The sequence below is a fragment of the Schistocerca nitens genome, chromosome 1, assembly GCF_023898315.1.
Source record: "Schistocerca nitens isolate TAMUIC-IGC-003100 chromosome 1, iqSchNite1.1, whole genome shotgun sequence".
NCBI classification, from domain to species: domain Eukaryota; kingdom Metazoa; phylum Arthropoda; class Insecta; order Orthoptera; family Acrididae; genus Schistocerca; species Schistocerca nitens.
In genome coordinates, this window is record NC_064614.1 from 419149273 (window position 1) to 419163503 (window position 14231).

Genomic DNA, 14231 nt, shown 5'->3' on the forward strand with positions numbered 1-14231 from the left:
GGCCAGTAATCGTTTGTGCCGGAACTGCAATGGAGGGACACCTGCCTCCACAAGTATACTGTTAACAGGGCTTGCCCGGAAAGCTTCAGTGGCGAGTCGATTCCGCTGTGAAAGATGAGGTCCAGCAATCGCAATGCGGAAGAGGATGTCAAACCGTAAGCCAGGCTCCCATAATCTAGACGGGATTGAATTAACACCTGGTACAGCCGTAGAAGGGTAGACTGATCAGCACCCCAGCTAGTGTGACTCAAGCAATGAAGAGCGTTAGAATGCTGCCAGCAGGTTTGTTTATGCTGCTGAATATGGGGCAGCCAAGTCAACTGGGTATTGGAAACCAATCCCAAAAACCGATGCGTCTACACCACAGCAAGAGGTTTGCTGTAAAGATAAAGCCGTGGCTCAGGGTGAACAGTGCGTCGCCGGCAGAAATGCGTAACACAGGTCTTGGCAGCCAAAAACTGGAAACCATTAGCTACAACCCAAGACTGCGCCTTTCGGACAGTGCCCTGCAGCTGCTGTTCAGCAGCTGCAATGCCGGTGGAGCTATAGTATAGGCAGAAGTCGTCAGCATAAGAGGAAGCTGAGAAAGACGTTTCCACCGCCTGTGAGCCCATTAATTGCAATTAAAAATAGGCAGACACTGAAGACAGATCCTTGCAGTACCCCATTCTCCTGAACTCGGGAGGAACTATGGGAGGCCGCGACTTGCACATGGAAAGAACGAGGCGACAGAAAATTTTGCATGAAAATTGGGAATCGACCCCGAAGACCCCAACCATGAAGCTTAGAGAGGATGTGATGTCGCCATGTCGTATTGTATCGTATGCCTTCCACATGTCAAAAAAGATGGCAACCAAAGGCTGACAGTGGGAAAGGCCGTACAGTTGGCAGACTCCAGGCACACCAGATTATCGGCGGCAGAGCAGCCCTTACGGAACCCACCCTGAGACGGAGCCAGAAGGCCCCGTGACTCAAGCAGCCAACTCAACCTCCGGCTCACCATGTGTTCGAGCAACTTGCAAAGAATGTTGGTGAGGCTAATGGGGCAGTAGCTGTCCACCTCCAGTGGGTTCTTGCCAGGTTTCAACATGGGGATTACGACGCTTTTCCGTCATTGCAACAGAAACTCACCCTCAACCCAGATACAGTTGAAAAGTTCCAGGAGGCGTCGCTGGCAGTCCACGAAGACGTGTTTGAGCATCTGACAATGGATGCGATCTGGCCCAGGAGCCAGGGCAAGCGCTAGGGCACTTTGGAATTCCCACTCACTGAAGAGAGCACTGTAGGATTCAGGATGGCGAGTGTGAAATGAAAGGCTCCAACGTTCCAACTGCTCTTTCAGAGAGTGGAAGGCCAGTGGGTAATTCGCAGAAGCGGAACTCTGAACAAAATGCTCCGCTAAGCGGTTTGCAATTGTGTCTGAGTCAGCACAGACTACTCCATTAGGTGAAAGCGTAGGTACGATGACGGGGGTTTCTGGTAGCCACAGAGTCACCTAACCTTGGCCCAAACCTGCGATGGAGAGGTATGGAGGCCAAGGGTGGAGACATACCTTTCCCAGCACTCCTGCTTGTGTTGGCGAATGAGGCAGCTGGCTCGTGCATGGAGCCGTTTAAAGGCGATGAGGTGTCCCAATGAGGGATGCTGCTTGTGATGCTGGAGTGCACATCTGCGATGTTGGATCGCCTCAGTGATCTCGGGCGACCACAAAGGCACAGTCCTCCGACGAGGGGACCCAGAAGAACAGGGAATGCCAGATTCTGCGGCAGTAACAATGCCGGTGGTGGCCGAGTGAACCACTGCATCAATGGCATCATTGAAAAGAGGCTCAATAGTGGCAATGGAGGTGAACAAGTCCTAGTCAGCATTATTCATAGCCCATCTGCAGGGGCGCCCTGAAGAGTGACGCTGTGGCAGTAACCAAAAGATTGGAAAATGGTCACTACCGCACAAGTCGTCGTGCACACTCCACTGGACGGACAGTAATAGGTTAGGGCTGCAAATCGAAAGGTCGATGGCTGAGTACGTGCCATGCGCCACACTGATATGTGTGAAGGCACCATTATTTAAAAGAGAAAGGTCGAGCTGTGCCAACACTTTATCAACAATGCTGCCTCGGCCTGTTGTTGCCAAGCCACCCCACATAAGGTTATGGGCACTGAAGTCTCCCAGTAACAGAAAAGGTAGCGGTAATTGGGCTATCAGCGTGGCCAGGACATGCTGTGGGACATCACCATCTGGTGGAAGATAGAGACTGCAGACAGTAACAGCCTGAGGTGTCCACACCCGAACAGCGACAGCCTCTAAAAATGTTTGTAGAGGGACAGACTTGCTGTAAAGGGAGTGAAGGACTTAGATGCAGACGCCATCAGATACCCTCTCATAAGCTGCCCAGTTCCTATAATAACCCCAACAGTCACAGAGGGCGGGGGTTTGCATCGCCAGAAACCAAGTCTCCTGAAGAGCAGTGCAGAGGAAAGTGCGAAGGCTGAGAAGTTGTCAGAGTTCAGCAAGATGATGGAAAAAACCGCCGTACCTGTGTGAGTGACATCCATTGTGTCAGAGTCCGGCGAGATCTAGGTCCTCAGCGGAAGCCAGGATCTCTACCTCACCCTCAGATGCAGAGCTTGGGTGCCACCACAAGTTCCTTCGTCTTAGAGGTCTTCTTCTTGGACTTTTCTCGCTGCTCCTTGGGTTTCACTAGCTGGGAGGGCTTCACCGATTCAGTCTCTGGGACGGAGAAGGATCGCGAAGCCATACGACCAGGTGCTTGTGGGCACTTATGCCACTGCCAGGCATCATTCTTCCCACCTGTGGAAATCTGGGAAAGGGGGGACCCAACGGACCCCTTGCAAGGGAGAGGAGCCGAAGAAGTTGGACGCTTCTCTGGCTTAGAAGCCGGGACTGGTGTCCCTGATGGGTGGGTGTTGCTCCCGAGATAGGTGGCGCAGGAGCAACATGGTGGGTAGAGCCCCCATGGGCAAGGAAGCATGTGGAGTTGTATGGCTCGGTGAGATGACTGGAATTCGCTGAACTGAAGGGGCTATCATGATTGTCGTAGCGGCGGCATATGAGGAAGTCATTCGCACAGGATGGAGTCATTCATATTTCCTCTTAGCCTCAGGTCAGTCGTCCAGGGTCTTAAATTCGATGATTTTCCGCTCTTTCTGTAAGATCCTGTAGTCTGGCAAGCAAGGTGAATGATGCTCTCCGCAGTTACACAGATGGGAGGCAGGGCACAGGGAGTATTGGGATCTGATGGGCATCCGCAATCTCGACATGTGAGGCTGGAAGTACAGTGGGAAGACATACGGCCAAACTTCCAGCACATAAAGCACCGCATCAGAGGGGGGATATAGGGCTTGATATCACAGCGGTAGACCATCACCTTGACCTTCTCCAGTAAATTATCACCCTCAAAGGCCAAGATGAAGGCACCGGTATCAATCTGATTATCCTTTGGACCACGATGAATGTGCCTGACAAAATGAACACTTCGACGCTCTAAATTGGCGCGCAGCTCATCATCGGACTGCAAAAGAAGGTCCCTATGAAAAATAATACCCTGGACCATATTTAAACTCTCATGGGGCGTGATGGTAACTGAAACATCCCCCAACTTGTCACAAGCAAGTAACCTTCGTGACTGGGCAGAGGATGCAGTTTTTATCAATACTGACCCAGAGCGAATTTTGGACAAGCCCTCCACCTCCCCAAACTTGTCCTCTGAATGTTCTACAAAGAACTGAGGCTTTGTTGACATGAAAGACTCCTCATCAGCTCTCTTACAAACTAGGAACCGGGGCTAACAAGTGTCACTGCAATCCTGAGCCTTATGCTCCTCCCACGGTGTGGCCAGGAAAGGGAATGATTTGGGATCGTATTTCTGAGCGCTGAATTGAGCCCGAGAACACTTACAGACTGCTGGCAGCTGGCCACCAGCAAGAGATGATGTACCACACTTCATTGTGTGTCATCCGCTCTGATGCCACCCACTCCGACCAAGGACCCTCCCCACGGGCAGCACCTAGCCTTACCAAGGGCCACCTGGCAGGATGGCCATTGCCGGGAGTCCCGATGCCCCAGGGAGATAGGCATCTACTCCTTGGCATACATGGGGAATTAGCGGCGCAGGCATCAGCAGAGCGATCCCTGTGTTGTCAGGAGGCTGCAACCAACAGGGTAGATGGTGGCCCCACCACAACAGACTGGCTACTGTGCTGGATATTAGGTGCAAGGAAGTCCATGGTCATCGTCTCCGTAAAAACAACACTGCACAGTGCATGTTTGAAATCGCACCCAGTAATGTATCCTCGCCCAAGAGATGGAGAACGAGCGGGACAGCAATGCGACGACGAGAAAGCTGGCTGAAGGTCTCAATGCACGATGGACACAATGCACCACGTAAGGCGCCCTTCCCCAATTGGCTCGCTCTTCGGAAGAATTTTGAAATATGGAGGTCAAACCCAAGAGGGGACCATCACTTATAGGCTGAAATGTTTGAGACTCCTTTCAGTCACCTCTTACAACAGGCAGGAATACCGTGGGCCTATTCTAACCCCCGAACCCGTAGGGGGGAATACAGTATGTAAAGGAAGATTAAGATCTAATAGTCATGGAGGACTGGAATGCAGTTGTAGGGGAAGGAGTAGAAGAAAGGGTTACAGAAGAACATGGACTTTGGACAAGGTATGACAGTAGAAAGACTGGGTTCTGTAATAAATTTCAGCAAGTAATAGTGAATATGTTGTTCAAAATCCACAAGTGGAGGTGGTATGCTTGGAAAAGGTCAGGTGATACGGCAAGATCTCAGATCATCATGGTCACGCAGATATTCCAAAATCAGATACTGGATTGTAAGGTGTACCCAGGAACAGATATGGACTAAGACCACAATACAGTAGCGATTAAGAGCAGGATAGTAAAATTAAGAGTGCAATGGGAATTCCATTGTTAAATGCAGAGAGTGAGTGAGTGAGAGAGAGAGAGAGAGAGAGAGAGAGAGAGAGAGAGAGAGAGAGAGAAGAAAGGTGGAAAGAATACACTGGAGGCCTCTATGGTAGGGGAGACTTGTCTGACGCAATAGAAGAAGAAACAGGAGTTGATTTAGAAGAGAGAGGGGGGTCCAGTACTAGGATCGGAATTTAAGAGAGCTTTGGAGGACTTGAGGGGTAGATAACATTCCATCATCAGAGTTTCTAAAATCATTGGGGCTAGAGGCAACGAAGCGACTATTCATGTCTGTGTGTATAGAATGTATGACTCTGGCGATATACCATCTGACTTTCGGAAAATATATCATACACACTATTCTAATGACTTTAGGAGCTGACAAATGCAAGAATTATCACACAATCTCCTTAACAACTCGGGCATCCAAGTTTCTGACAAGAATAATTTATAGAAGAAGGGAGAAGAAAATAGAGGATGTGTTAGATAACTATTAGTTTGCCTTTAGGAAAAGTAAAGGCATCAGAGAGGCAATTCTGACATTGTGGTTGATAATGGAAGCAAGACTAAAGAAAAATCAAGGCACAGTCATAGGATTTGTTGACCTGTAAGAAGTGTTCGACAATGTAAAATGGTGCTAGATGTTCAAAATTCTGAGAAAACTAGGAGTAAGCTATAGAGAGATGGGTAATATATAATATGTAAAACAGACAAGAGGGAATAATAGGAGTGGACAACCATGAATGAAGTGCTCGGATTAAAAAGAATGTGTGAGAGGTATGTAGTCTTTCACTCCTGCTGTTCGATCTGCACATCAAAGAAGCAATGATGGAATAAAAACAGAGGTTAAGGACTGGAATTTAAAGTCAAGGTGAAGGGATATCAATGATAAGATTCTCTGATATTGTATCCTGTTGAAAGTGAAGAATAATAACATGATCTGCTGAATGGAATGAACAATCTAATGAGTACAAGATATGGATTGGGAGTAAATCGTGGGCAGCAGAAGAGAGAGGGCAGCAGAAGAGAGAGGGCAGCAGAAGAGAGAGGGCAGCAGAAGAGAGAGGGCAGCAGAAGAGAGAGGGCAGCAGAAGAGAGAGGGCAGCAGAAGAGAGAGGGCAGCAGAAGAGAGAGGGCAGCAGAAGAGAGAGGGCAGCAGAAGAGAGAGGGCAGCAGAAGAGAGAGGGCAGCAGAAGAGAGAGGGCAGCAGAAGAGAGAGGGCAGCAGAAGAGAGAGGGCAGCAGAAGTGAGAAGGCAGCAGAAGTGAGAAGGCAGCAGAAGTGAGAAGTAGCAGAAATGAGAAGTAGCAGAAATGAGAAGTAGCAGAAATGAGAACAGCAAGAAACTTAACATTAGGATTGTTGGTCATGAAGTAGATGAAGTTACGGAATTCTACTACCTAGGCAGCAAAGTAACCAATGACGGGCAGAGCAAGGAGAACCTCAAAAGCACACTAGCAGTGGCAAAAAGAGCATTTCTGGGCAACAGAAGTGTACTAGCATTATACATGGGCCTTAATTTGAGGAAGAAATGTCTGAGAATGAATATTTGGAGCACAACATTGTATGGTAGTCAAACATGGACTGTGGGAAAACCGGAACAGAAGAGAATCTAAGCATTTGAGATGTGGTGCTACAGAAAAATATTAAAAATTAGGTGGACTGACAAGGTAAGGAATGAGGAGGTTCTGCAAAGAACTAGAGATGAAAAGAATATGTGGAAAATGCTGACAGAGAGAAGGGACAGGATGATAGGACATCTGTTCAAACATCAGTGAATGACTTCCATAGTACAAGAGGGAGCTGAAGAGGGCAATAACTGTAGGGAAAACAATGGTATTCAGGATTACTACAGTATATTGATAATTTTTACTTAGGGACCATCTGTTGAAGATGTCACTGGTATTCAAGAGTCAATGTGTCTTTTTCCTAGAGTCCTTTAGTATATCATGTGTGTCACAGTGAGCTGTAACTGCCAGGATATCATAGTAGAACCTTACTTGGTGAGAGAGCTTCTATACACTTATAAAAATATCCTGTAACATTGTGGGTTTCCTGTGCAAGCTGATACAGTGACTTTAAATACTTTGTGCATTTTTCACTGTCCACTTTGACTACAAACACATCAATCCCTAGTCCATCTCAACAAACTGTTTCTGAGATTTGGCACACATGTAAGCATAAGGCTATAATGACACAAGAAGCTGTTATTCCTGTAAATGTTTGATATATATTAAAACTTTTTAGCAACTCACCTGCCTGGTAGGACGGAGAGGACTAGCCTTGGCCCCCACAGAGGACTTAGGCGAGTCAGGAGTTGGTGTCGGTGTGCTCCCGGTACGAGATCTCAGGGCACGTGATGGACGTCCCGCCACCAACCTGCAAAAAAAAGTTTGCATGTGACAATGGAACACATGACAAAGACAGGTTTCAATGCTATCATGCTACTCTATGTGTGGGGAAGAGTTAATAACAATTCACACACACACACACACACACACACACACACACACACACACACACACACACACACACACACACCTCCCTTTTGACAAACACACAATTTGTCACTATCTCACAAATGCACATCTGCCCATCTCCTTGAAATTTGCCAGAACCGAAAAAGGTATCAATGTTGTTGTTCTAATACATTTTTGTTCACGTAATTCCATAAGTAGTCATCGATTCTCACATTAGATATCAAAAATCTGCTTCACTGTCCGAGTTTTATTATTTGCAATCCCCTAGTTTCATGGACTGATCAGTTTTCACATTGACAGCTAACAGAAACGAGGTTAGGAACACCAAATAAGTGGCTAGAAATTTCTGACCCACACATTTTTGTACTACACTACTTGTGTACTACACTACTTGTGTACAACAGTGGCAGTATTTAAGATACAATACATCAGGACATTCTACTTGTCTAGGAGTAATAGAATAGTTTACTTATTAGTGCAGTCTCTGGGGTGTATCACCATACAGCAATCATGTAATGATCCATAAAAACTTGTCACATTCATTAACAAGATTTTCTTCATAGGTATACAGTATTTTAGCAGCTGTCAAGAATATGTATGCCAAACAGGTCAATTTCTATGCTCTTACTAACAAACTGCAATGGAAATTCTGAAGTTAATTATTTTAGTTTAAGTTTTAACATAAAATTGAAGAGAGAATAATTGTAACACTTTGTCAATTAATTTTTTGCATTACATAATTTTTATTCCATGGGTTCCATAAGGAGAGGCTCTGGTGCGTATAAAGAGGTCAATGACGTATTTTACTTAACTGAAATACAATTAAGTTACTTTTCTTTATGAAAGATTCTATTAGTATGGAGCTAATTTAACATTATACCTTAATAAATCAATTCAAAGACTTTCAATGCAGACAATCAATATGCATAGAATGAGTTCGCAAATAAGATAGTGGGATGGCAGAAATGAAATTTAGCATCAACCTTTCATGATAAGTTTGGAAACACTCAGTATTTGTTTCCTATTTAAGGCTGATCACTGCATGATGTGCAAGGCAATTCAACATGAATGTAGTACCTACGAACAGCTATAATTGTTCAATGTCTTGTTTCCATAGCTCAGTGGCCAGCACAGCTTACTGCCATGTGGGGAACCCAGATTTGATTCCGAGTACTGCTGCCCAATTTTTCATTGGTGGGAGAACTAGTACTGGGTACCATCAGCATTGTTAAGCTAACTGAAGAGCTATTCAACAAATTTGTAGTGGTTCAAAAGTCAAGAATCACTGCAATGATCCCGAGAGCAGTGTGCTGACCACATGCTCTTCCATAACGCATCCTGTGACACCACTGGTAGAGTGCGACATGGCAGTCTGTCGACCATGAATGGCTGTCTAGAGCCAGAATGCAGAAGTTTACTACTTGTATAATTACTCATTACACAATGATACATAGACAATATTACAAATAATGTAAAGGAAGTTCAAAATTTGGATTGTTGTGAAAGTGCAGTGAATCTGTGACCAGAGCAAAGACATCCACAGAATTTAGAACTCTACCTCTTCCAAACGATTCGATCAGTTTTACCAGAAGTGGCCATCCTGTGATCTACTCTTTGCCACCTTGATCTCCAGACTTAACACCTATGCACGAGGATATGTGGAAGGCCTTGTGTTCGTGTCTTCTTGGCTGAAACCAAAATGATATGTAAAAATGCACGTTTCTGATGTGCTCACACCAGTGACTCCACAGATGCTTCAGAATGTGCGGCTTACTGCTTATATACCTGGGAGACCAGGGAGAGCCTCGTGAAATACTATGAAATGTGCATAAGTAATTTTAACTTCCATTTACATTTTCTGTACTAATTACTGATCTCTAAGTGTCATCAAACAAACAAACAAACTATGCCAAGTAATGCACTTAGGCGTTGAAAGTAGCCTTCAAAGTGGTCCAAAGCACGTGCGCACGCACACAGAAGTTAGCACATGCCATTACAGCTGTCACTTACTTAGATATTAAATGTGATTCTGTAGTTTAGATGGTCTTCCTTGTGCCTCCGTGGTGTAAGAGCTTTAAGTCAAAGTGTACGGTTATTTAGGAAGCACAAACCATTTTGTGGAATGTAGTGTAAATGAGGAGTTGCTACTTATATTATGAAGGAATAGAAACATTAACACTGACACGCTCAGACTTCATAGTGATTAGCATTGTGAAACTTGTGCTGTAGAAATCCATGGAAATTTCATGTCTATAAGAACGAAATACAGTGGTCCATCTGGTGACAATTATTTATTCAGCTAGACCCATTATTCAAGTTTTCAACCGCCAACAAAATGCTGAGGAGACTTTTCAATTTAAATGTTTCAGCAGCAGTTAATTACCTGTCAAATATAATCTAACGCCTGTGCATACAATTTTCTATTAGTATTAAGGAAACCAGCAGCACTTTATTTGATAACACACACACACACACACACACACACACACACACACACACACACACACACACACAGAGAGAGAGAGAGAGAGAGAGAGAGAGAGAGAGAGAGAGAGAGAGAGAGAGAGAGAGAGAGAGAGATTTCAGAACTACTGTATAAATACTTGAAGTTAAACTATAAAATAATTAAAGGAAAATGGAAAAGACTACCGCAAAATATTTATAAAATAGAGACAGTAAAGATGTAGCCATAACACTTGGTATCAATGAGAAGTGTTATGTATTCTGTAACAATGCCTACAGGTCCAAGTAACAGCGTTTCAAATCAAGTTTAATGAATTACAGTTTATTTATTTTTTCAGCTATTTATTGGACAAACGATCATTTGTCACTGCCACTGAACAGTTCATTTTCCAAAACAGTGACGTTAGAAGTACTCGTAAAATTGCTTCAATTGCTCGTGTGCGGCGTGTTCGAAGTGATATCGCTAGTGATCAGTGATCGTGGAGGGCCCCTTAGCTTGCCGAGCGGCAGCCGACGCAGTGTCGCGTGTGGACGTGCTGGCAGAGCAGTAGGCGGCCCTGGCCAAAGATCGGCGGCCAGCTGATCTGCACGCCAAACACGCGCCACGGTTGCGTCGGGCGTCACACAGCTACGTGTATAAACGCCGCCCCAACAGGAAGTCTATTGTTACCTTACAACGCTGTTACAGCACAAACGTGGGTGAGCGGCCTACAGCAGTGCTCATCGTGTCGCCTTCCTTGTTAAAGAAATTTAGTCCGACGCCGAACAAATACACCAATGGCCGCAGACTACTATTAGTAGCCTGAAGTATTAACTCATTGCTTTCATCAGCGACAGTCTTCACTCAACTGCTCTCGCCTAGTTATGTTCACCGTCAGTGGCACTTGCATTAAAACTTCTTTCCATAACCGATTAATATTCTTACCTCATGTATCGGTCACACTTCTCAGGCATTTTCATTAGCGACGGATACTCATTTTACGTGTGCTCTAGCGACGACGCTCGATACCGCTGGCGCTTTCGATAACCTATGCTGGCCGTCTTTGGTCGCCTTACGGATCTGGATTGTCCAGAAGTGTTGTACAACTGCCTGAGAGATTAGTGCCACGGTTGACATGCTTTCAGGAAAGCAAGTAACTAAGACAGTTACAAAAGGCTGCCCGCAGGGATCAGTGTGTGGGCCAGAGTTTTGGAGAGTAGCAGCACTGGAACGCAGACCACAGAAGTTACATGACAGTGGTAACATAAGCGAGCTAGCAGCATTTGCTGATGACGCGCTGTTCGTTCTCAGTGGTGACTACAGAAGAATTACAGAAGACAGATGTAATGCGGCGCTCCACGAACTTGAGGTGTGTTGTGAAAGTGTGAAGATTGTCACAAGCACCTCACAGAACAACGTGCCTCTTGCCAAAAGGAAACTTAGCACGAAACCGTATAATAAAATTACATGACGTAACGATTTGGAGAAGCGCAATAACTAGGTGTCAGGGGTATTTCTGGACGAACGCCATAAACTAGCAGATCATATAGAGGAAGCAGTCACAAAACGTAAAAAGGAGATGATTAAAGTTATAACCATTGCAAATAGACAATTTCGGCTTCCCTTGAAAACAGAGCATACCATCAACATATATTAACATCAGTCGTAGGATATAGTGCGAGCGTTTGGGCTCAACTGCAGCTAATGAAGCCAGCCTAATTAGTGAGACGAGTTCAACGAGGAGTGCTATTAAGATTAACGGACGCTTACTGTACTACCCCGAATGATGCTTTGTTAGAAATTCTAGACAGTGTACTCTGGGTAAGGAAATAGGGGAGCCTTTTACTGCTTAAAGAAAGGTAATCAAATGGAAATAAGAAGGATACATAGAACTGAAGCCAACTCGAAACAGTTAAGAAAAGGTCGCTTAACTATGGCAAAATGAACGGGGCAGTTCAGGCACAGGCAGGAGAAAACACGAATTTCTCCCTAACATCAGGGAGATAAAAAAAAAAAAAATGAGATTCTTAACCCGTGGAGTGAGTTGATACATTACCTGACTGGTGTAATATCCACGACACTATGTTCTAGCCACAAGATGTTAAAATGAACTAAGTGTACAAACTTCAACAAATATTATCGATACTACGTATAAGAAAGACTGTATCGTGTAAAAATGGCGATAATTATTTCATTATTTCTGTAATAATTTAATTTCGGTGTGAATTAAAACTATTATCAGAGAACTACATTCATGGACGACAATTATAATCTTTTTTGTTATCTGTGATAATTGTGGCAAAATGAACGGGGCAGTTCAGACACAGGCAGTAGAAAACACGAATATCTCCCTAACATCAGTGCTAACGGATGAACTGTTCGGACGTGAGACGTGTGTAAAGAGAAATCCTATAACTATATAACGTTAATTATTATTATTATTATTTCTTTACTTTCTCAGACTTTTTAGAAGTCTGGTTAAGAATGGAGTGACGCGGACCTTTATCAAGCGTCACTTCCTTTTTGCTGTACGGTACATGTTATATTGCATTTAGGAACTTTCGGGTAATTGAACATGTATCAATAATTACGGATTTCTGTAATTGTATATATATGTTTGGATGTAGCTGTATTGCATTGATGTATTGGTGGATATTGTGTGGTATGACTCCTGTAGTTGATAGTATAATTGGTATGATATCAACTTTATCCTGATGCCACATGTCTTTGACTTCCTCAGCCAGTTGGATGTATTTTTCAATTTTTTCTCCTGTTTTCTTTTGTATATTTGTTGTATTGGGTATGGATATTTCGATTAATTGTGTTAATTTCTTCTTTTTATTGGTGAGTATGATGTCAGGTTTGTTATGTGGCGTTGTTTTATCTGTTATAATGGTTCTGTTCCAGTATAATTTGTATTCATCATTCTCCAGTACATTTTGTGGTGCATACTTGTATGTAGGAACGTGTTGTTTTATAAGTTTATGTTGTAAGGCAAGCTGTTGATGTATTATTTTTGCGACATTGTCATGTCTTCTGGGGTATTCTGTATTTGCTAGTATTGTACATCCGCTTGTGATGTGATCTACTGTTTCTATTTGTTGTTTACAAAGTCTGCATTTATCTGTTGTGGTATTGGGATCTTTAATAATATGCTTGCTGTAATACCTGGTGTTTATTGTTTGATCCTGTATTGCAATCATGAATCCTTCTGTCTCACTGTATATATTGCCTTTTCTTAGCCATGTGTTGGATGAGTCTTGATCGATGTGTGGCTGTGTTAGATGATACGGGTGCTTGCCATGTAGTGTTTTCTTTTTCCAATTTACTTTCTTCGTATTTGTTGATGTTATGTGATCTAAAGGGTTGTAGAAGTGGTTATGAAGTTGCAGTGGTGTAGCCGATGTATTTATATGAGTGATCGCCTTGTGTATTTTGCTAGTTTCTGCTCGTTCTAGAAAGAATTTTCTTAAATTGTCTACCTGTCCATAGTGTAGGTTTTTTATGTCGATAAATCCCCTTCCTCCTTCCTTTCTGCTTAATGTGAATCTTTCTGTTGCTGAATGTATGTGATGTATTCTATATTTGTGGCATTGTGATCGTGTAAGTGTATTGAGTGCTTCTAGGTCTGTGTTACTCCATTTCACTACTCCAAATGAGTAGGTCAATATTGGTATGGCATAAGTATTTATAGCTTTTGTCTTGTTTCTTGCTGTCAATTCTGTTTTCAGTATTTTTGTTAGTCTTTGTCTATATTTTTCTTTTAGTTCTTCTTTAATCTTTGTATTATCTATTCCTATTTTTTGTCTGTATCCTAGATATTTATAGACATCTGTTTTTTCCATCGCTTCTATGCAGTCGCTGTGGTTAACCAATATGTAATCTTCTTGTTTAGTGTGTTTTCCCTTGACTATGCTATTTTTCTTACATTTGTCTGTTCCAAACGCCATACTTATATCATTGCTGAATACTTCTGTTATCTTTAGTAATTGGTTGAGTTGTTGATTTGTTGCTGCCAGTAGTTTTAGATCATCCATGTATAGCAAATGTGTGATTTTGTGTGGGTATGTTCCAGTAATATTGTATCCATAATTTGTATTGTTTAGCATGTTGGATAGTGGGTTCAGAGCAAGGCAGAACCAGAAAGGACTTAATGAGTCTCCTTGGTATATTCCACGCTTAATCTGTATTGGCTGTGATGTGATATTATCTGAATTTGTTTGTATATTAAGTGTGGTTTTCCAGTTTTTCATTACTATGTTTAGGAACTGTATCAATTTAGGATCTACTTTGTATATTTCCAATATTTGTAGTAACCATGAGTGGGGTACACTATCAAAAGCTTTTTGGTAATCAATG

At 43.4% G+C, this 14231-nt stretch overlaps 1 protein-coding gene across 6 annotated transcripts in view; it reads right to left on the minus strand.

Annotated features, from left to right (window-relative positions):
• The window catches only part of LOC126250148 (uncharacterized), a 637275-nt gene that overhangs the window by 51129 nt on the left and 571915 nt on the right, over nt 1-14231 (minus strand). For all 6 annotated transcript variants that reach the window (XM_049951536.1, XM_049951540.1, XM_049951537.1 and 3 more), the window contains one exon: nt 7205-7328. In XM_049951536.1, coding sequence (XP_049807493.1) covers nt 7205-7328 — 124 coding nt within the window. The remainder of the gene's footprint in view (nt 1-7204; nt 7329-14231) is intronic.